Source organism: Psammomys obesus, unplaced genomic scaffold, assembly GCF_907164565.1.
Source record: "Psammomys obesus unplaced genomic scaffold, mPsaObe1.curated_primary_1811, whole genome shotgun sequence".
In the NCBI taxonomy this organism is placed as follows: Eukaryota; Metazoa; Chordata; class Mammalia; order Rodentia; family Muridae; genus Psammomys; species Psammomys obesus.
Window position 1 is genome coordinate 15,990,288 of NW_026596057.1, and position 6,000 is coordinate 15,996,287.

General features: G+C 44.3%; 1 protein-coding gene across 1 annotated transcript in view; it reads left to right on the forward strand.

Moving 5' to 3' along the window:
- Window positions 1-5,567, forward strand: part of Rgsl1 (regulator of G protein signaling like 1) — a 54,674-nt gene extending 49,107 nt beyond the window's left edge. The window contains exons 20-21 of the mRNA XM_055624396.1: window positions 3,433-3,525; window positions 5,491-5,567. Of these exons, the coding sequence (XP_055480371.1) occupies window positions 3,433-3,525; window positions 5,491-5,567 (170 nt within the window). The remainder of the gene's footprint in view (window positions 1-3,432; window positions 3,526-5,490) is intronic.
- The last annotated feature ends 433 nt before the right edge of the window (window positions 5,568-6,000 follow it).

Genomic DNA, 6,000 nt, shown 5'->3' on the forward strand with positions numbered 1-6,000 from the left:
TTATTAATTAATTCAATTTACATCTCAGTCATAGGACCTTCCCTCTTATCCTCCTAGTCCCACCGTCCCTCCCACATCCCCTCCCCCTATTCCTCAGAACAGAGGAGCCCCCCTACCCTACTCAGACTTGACACAAGCTAGAGTCACCAGGGAAAAGCTCAATTGAGAAAATGCCTCTCTTGGATTGCCTGTAGGTGTGTCTGTAGGACATTTTCTTGATTAATGATTGATTTAAAAGTGCACACTAAACTAGGAGCAGTCACTTCTGGACAGGTGTCCTGGGGTGTATAAGAAAGCAGGCTGAGAAAGCCAGTAAGCACTGTCCTTTTATGGCCTCTTCTTCAAGTTTGTCTCCCAGGTTCCTGCCCCCACTTCCTTTCATGATGGATTGTAAGCTGAAATAGACCCTTTTCTCCTCCAATTGCTTTTGGTCATGGAAATTTTGGCACCCAGGAATTTAATGTTGGAGCTAAGTCTTGTGCTAGAGGAGAAAAGGAGACCAAAGGGAGGCCTGGGCTGCAGTGAGATAAAGAGGGCAATGCCTTTAGGTCAAGAATCCACCCAACTATTCTGGCAACTTGTGAAAGGAAAGGCTAAGGAGCTTTCTGCCTCTAAAGAGCACCGACAAGAGAGCAGAGGCCATTAGCCTTCATCAGAAGGGATGGGGACTCTAACAGGAACGGGTCTGTTATTTGCATATTTTGACAACGGATATGGCTTCATTTTACCCTTGTCCTGAGACTTTGAATGACGTTGGATTTAAAGAGAGTGGATGGGTTTGTCTGGCAGAGGACACTTCAAGACGAGAGACCATTTCGACTGGTGCTTAGAAAACAGCTGTAATTGTTAAGGAGGGACCAAGGAGAGCTGCCCTGAGACAATAGGAAAGGTATCCATCCTGAGGCCCACACATCAAAGGCTCTAGCTTGTCTGAAAGGGTGTGCTTGTCTGAAAGGAGGGCAGAAGCTGTTGCAACCATGCTCTAAGGGGACCAGACTTTATCCCAAGCTGGCAGCAAACCATGGCAGGGTCGTCCATCTAGCAATATGGATGCATTGGGGGCATGAAAGACACACCATTGAGAGGGGTGTGTAGTCTTATTCCATGGTTTCAGAGATCAGCTAAGGCCAGTCAAGGCTTTTCAGGATCAGAGTTCCTACAAGGAGGCATTGAGAGGCTGCGGCGTTAAGATGGGAAGGTGGAATTTAAGCTGCTGTGGAGACCCTAAGCTACTGGATGCCAGAACTGTGGGATAGCAAAAAGAGCTATGGGAGAGTAGAGCTGGCCTAAGAAAGAGGTTAAGTGCTCTGCAGATAGCAGAGCAGAAATGGTGGACCTGCCTAAGCCCTTTGGAAGTCCAGTCAATTTTATTACAAGTCGTAGATGCCAAATATAGAATTGCAGGATTTGGCCCTCTCCCTGCTGGATTTTGGGTTGGCTTTGGTCTCATTATTCCTTGCTATGCACCAGTTCTTCAGGTTTGTTTGTTTGCATTGTTTTTTTGTTTTTTCAAGACAGGGTTTCTCTGTGTAGCCTTCATCCTGCCTATTGTAGATCAGGTGAGCCTGGAAATCAAAGATCAGTTTTGAAGAAGGAAGGTTTGCTCTGTGCTATTATATATTGCAAGTATGTACATTGTTTATTTTAGAGGAAATTTTAAATTTTATTTCTTTTGTGCAAATGAATGTTTCGCACCCTTGTATATATGTGTACCATGTACATGTCTTGTGTCCCAGGAGGCGAGAACAGGGTGTCAGAGTCACTGGAATTTGAGTTACAAATGGTTGTGAGTTGCCGTGTGGGTGCTAGGAACTGAACCAGGTCTTCTGCAAGAGCTAAGAGTGCTCTCAAGACCCTGTTTTTACTGCTGTTTATTTGCTTGTGTTTTTTATAGAAGCTCAACAGTTAATACTCTGGGCTTTTAAAGCTTGAAAATTTTAGTGACTATGAGGACTTTTATGTTAAGCCAAATGCATTTATACTACAAAATGATTATGAGCCAATGGGGAAAAGGAATTAGGTTATAGTTTAAAAGTGATGTTCTTGGGGCCACTGAGATGGTTCAGTTGGTAAAGATGCCTGATGACCTGAGTCTGATCCCTGGAACCCACATAGTGGGTCTTTGACTTCTGCAAGTGGCACATATATACATACACACACATTGATAAATAAAAATGTAATTTTTTTGTAAAATGGTGTTTGGGTGTCAGGCTGACAATGGATAGAGTGTTTATTGTTGGTATTGTCAACTTGAGAGAATATTGTGTCACCTGAGAGTCAAGCCTCTAAGCATGTGTGTGGAGGATGGTCTTGATTATATTACTTAAATACTTGCCCAATGAGGGTGACACCATTTCTTGCCTGAGAGCCTAGACTGGATGAATGGAGAAATGGATCTAGGCAACAGCCCCCACTCATGGCTCTCTGTTTCCTAATTGTGGATGTGTCCTGATCAGCTGCTTCGGGTTTCTACCACCTTAACTGCCTTGCTATAATAGGCTTCTACTCTTGATGGATAAGCCCTTTCTCCCTTGAGTTGATTTTGTCTAGGTATTTTATCACAGCAAAAGAAAAAGCAGCGAAGGCATCTGTGATCAAATACCTGGCAACAATCAACCCAAAAGAAGGGTTTGTTTTCACTTGCATTTCAAGGAGCTACAACCCAGCATGGAGGGGAACATCAGCAGAAACAGGAGGAAGCTGGTCACACTGCATTTTCCTCAGGAAGCAGAGAGATGAATGCTAGCTCCCGGCTCACTTCCTCTTCTTTATACAGTCCAGGATCCTAGCCCATAGGTCTTTCCTCACGGACTAAACATCTCCGAAAACATCTTCACAGAAATATCCAGGAACATGCTTCCTAGATGCTTATAATAAAGCCAACAAAATCTTAACTATGAGAGACAAGAGTGGAGACTGAGGTAGGAAATGATGTGAATGAAAAGAAAGAAGTGGTTAGGATCAGCAAAGAATTCCCTTGCAAAGGAGTGGCTCTGAGACCACGTGCCTTGGTGGTAGCGAAGAACTCTCCACCTTCCTTGTATTTCTTAGAGCCGGACTCCAGAGAAACAAATTCTAGTCTCATTTGGTAGCAACATTATGAAGAGGGCAGCAGAAGGTTCTGAATTCTGAGGTCAGGATCCCAAGCCTGGAGAGTCACCTGAGCTGAGGCGTCCTGGGCTCTGCTTCCCTTTTTCAGCCCCAGACAGATACAAAGGCTTGGCGCTCAATAATGTTCCATCACTGACATTCTATAACTTGCGGATGTTAAACAAGAGTGTTCTTTCTTACTTGAGATTTTTGTTTGGTTTTGTTTTGATTTTTGTTTTTTGGGGGTTTTTTTGTTTTGTTTTTGTTTTTGTTTTTTGTTTTGTTTTGTTTTTTTTCAGATGATGCCATAGAGTTTTAATATGCTTCCTTCTTTCTTCCCAGGTGAACATGCTATCCTAAGGTTCACCTTGCTCAAAGGTATCGAATGGTTTCAACCTCATTCCCGGGAAATGGCAACAAGTTCAACCCAAAACTGTGAGTTGGAGCTTCACTGATTGTAAAATTTCCCTGGTTGACTAGAGAGTGGTTCTGAGTCCAAATTAGCCCATTTTTTAATTAATCGTAAAAAGACTAAGTTCCTCCAATGGAAATGAATTGCTCAATCAAATGACAACAGCTTGTGAGCCATAGAGATGGGTGAGTAGTAGTTCTCCTGGCCTCTTTGCAGGATCTGTGTTCTTGCCTGACTAATCATGTCTTGTTGACTCCTTTGTAGCTCCTTGAAGAAGGTGCCTAAGCCCCTCTGCCTCTGCTCATTTCAGGCATCATGTGCCATCTTTACTAAGAGACCACCAAATACTTTCTCCTTCCAGAGTCAGCCTGCTGGTTTGAACAGCACCTCCATCCCATACCTCCTGCTTCCTGGAGACTCCCACCCCTGAGCTCCTCACTATTGTAACAAGTGCCCCGGTCCTTGCCTCCCATTATTGAGAGCACAGCATACTCTGCTTCTTCCCCATCTTCTGCCTTAAGGAGTCAACTTCACTGCCAAGCATCGCACCCGCCTTTGTGGCCAAGCCTCTCCCAGTAGACCTTCCACTCTTCCCCAGTTATTAGCTTTTACTTGGGGAAAAAGTTAGGCTACTGCTTTTCTGTTTTTCTAGGGCATGAAATGTCAGGATGAATGTGAGTCCTAGTGTTCATCTTGTCTGATCTTTACTCCCATGGGTCTCTATGACTGACATTGTAGCCTCTATATTAAAAAAAAATATGAATCACACAAACCAGGTCAAGCAGAAGCAAATGCAATGTACCCTTTCTAGACTAATAATAAACTTCAAACTCAGTGGCAACTGATTGATTTAAATCATGCAAGTGGCCATTAACTATTTTATGAAAGTATGTATCTATATAGAATGAAGATACCTCTAAATTTAAATCCTTACGGCTGTCAAATAAGAAATATTACTGGCTGCAGACCGGACTCCTCAGCTGTAGCCTCTCCCAGATACTGAAGCTTTTCACACTCTGTGTTCTGGACTCCACTGTGAGCCTTAGCTGGTGGCTTCAGCCCAACCATTTGCCACTTTCTTAGTTCCCTGGCCCTTGACATCTGGCTGCCCAAGAGTGGGGATGGAAAGGATGCAAGATGGGAGAGCGAGGGCTTTAGAAAGGTTATGGTGCACATGCAGAGGGAGAATATGTGACCCATGATGACAGTGGAAATGTATCACATTTGCAGCTGCTGCCGTGGCCCCTGTTGCTGAGTCAACTGAAGGTGGGTTGGGAGCACCTGGTTCTGAAATGGGGGTGGTTCTTGGTTCACCAACATCAGGAGGTGAAGCTCATTGTCCTATGTGCCTGGATAGGGGCAGGAAATCACTCAAGCGCTGTGCTGCAGCCTGAAGGGCCTCGGGTCTCCTCAGCATTCAGCACAGACAGACTGGGACTCAGCCTCTGCTGTCCAGCTTCTCCTTTTCTTGCAGGAAGCTATGCATAGCCTGAAAGCCAGACATGCTGCATGTCTGTTGCCTTCGAATCAGGATGTAAAAGCTCTCAGCTACTGTTCCAGCCCCATGCCTATGTACTTTGGCCATGATGACCATAGACTCTCTCAAGTTGCCAGCAAGGCTCCAATTAAATGCTTCCTTTTATAAGTTGCCTCAGTCATGGTGTCTCCTCATAACAGTAGAACAGTAACTAAGACACAGGAAGCTTAGATGAAGTCTATAATAATTAATCTTATTACTCTATGCTTTTAGTTTTTCCAAAGGACACAACCCCAAAACATAGTACATCACTTATTAAATAAAAATCTTTCCTCAAATGACAAGAAAATATTCTAATCTAGAGATAAATGTGAATAAGAAGCCGGAAACTTACCTAATTTATTCACAGCAGTTGATCCCTGCAAGAGTACAGGAGGGGCAGGGTGGGGGCACTTTCCAGATTGTGGGCTGTGCTGTGCATTCTGACTCTTCTGTTTGTATTTGTCTTAAGCTTCATCTAGCAGCCTCACTCAGCAAAGTCGAGCTGGTTTCTCTGCATCGCACTTGGTCCCTCCTGCCCTGAGGTAGGTGTGAGCTAGATGATCCGTCAACATACACAGTGCATAACAGGATCAACTTCTCAGAGTCTCACTCCTTGCTCTGACATTGCCCTTGCATGTAGAACCAAGTGGAGCTTAGTACACTCTGAGTCCCAGCAGTTGGGGGTGGGGGAGCTATCTCTTTAGGGGTCTTTGCTCACCTCCAGTTAGGACAAGCATTTCAAAGTATTTCCATTCTGGTCACTGTCATTTCTAGAGGAAAGGGCGGCATGCCAGCATTCTGTGTAATTTCAGTTCTTTGATTTGATGGCTTATCTCTCCTCCCTCACTCTGACACATTTGTGAGCGTGCATGTGGAGGTCAGAGGTGTCATCCTCAGACACTTTCCACCTTATTTTTTTGAAGCAGCTTCCTTCACTGAGTTTGGAGATCTGAAGTTCGGTTAAACCAGCTTATCAGTG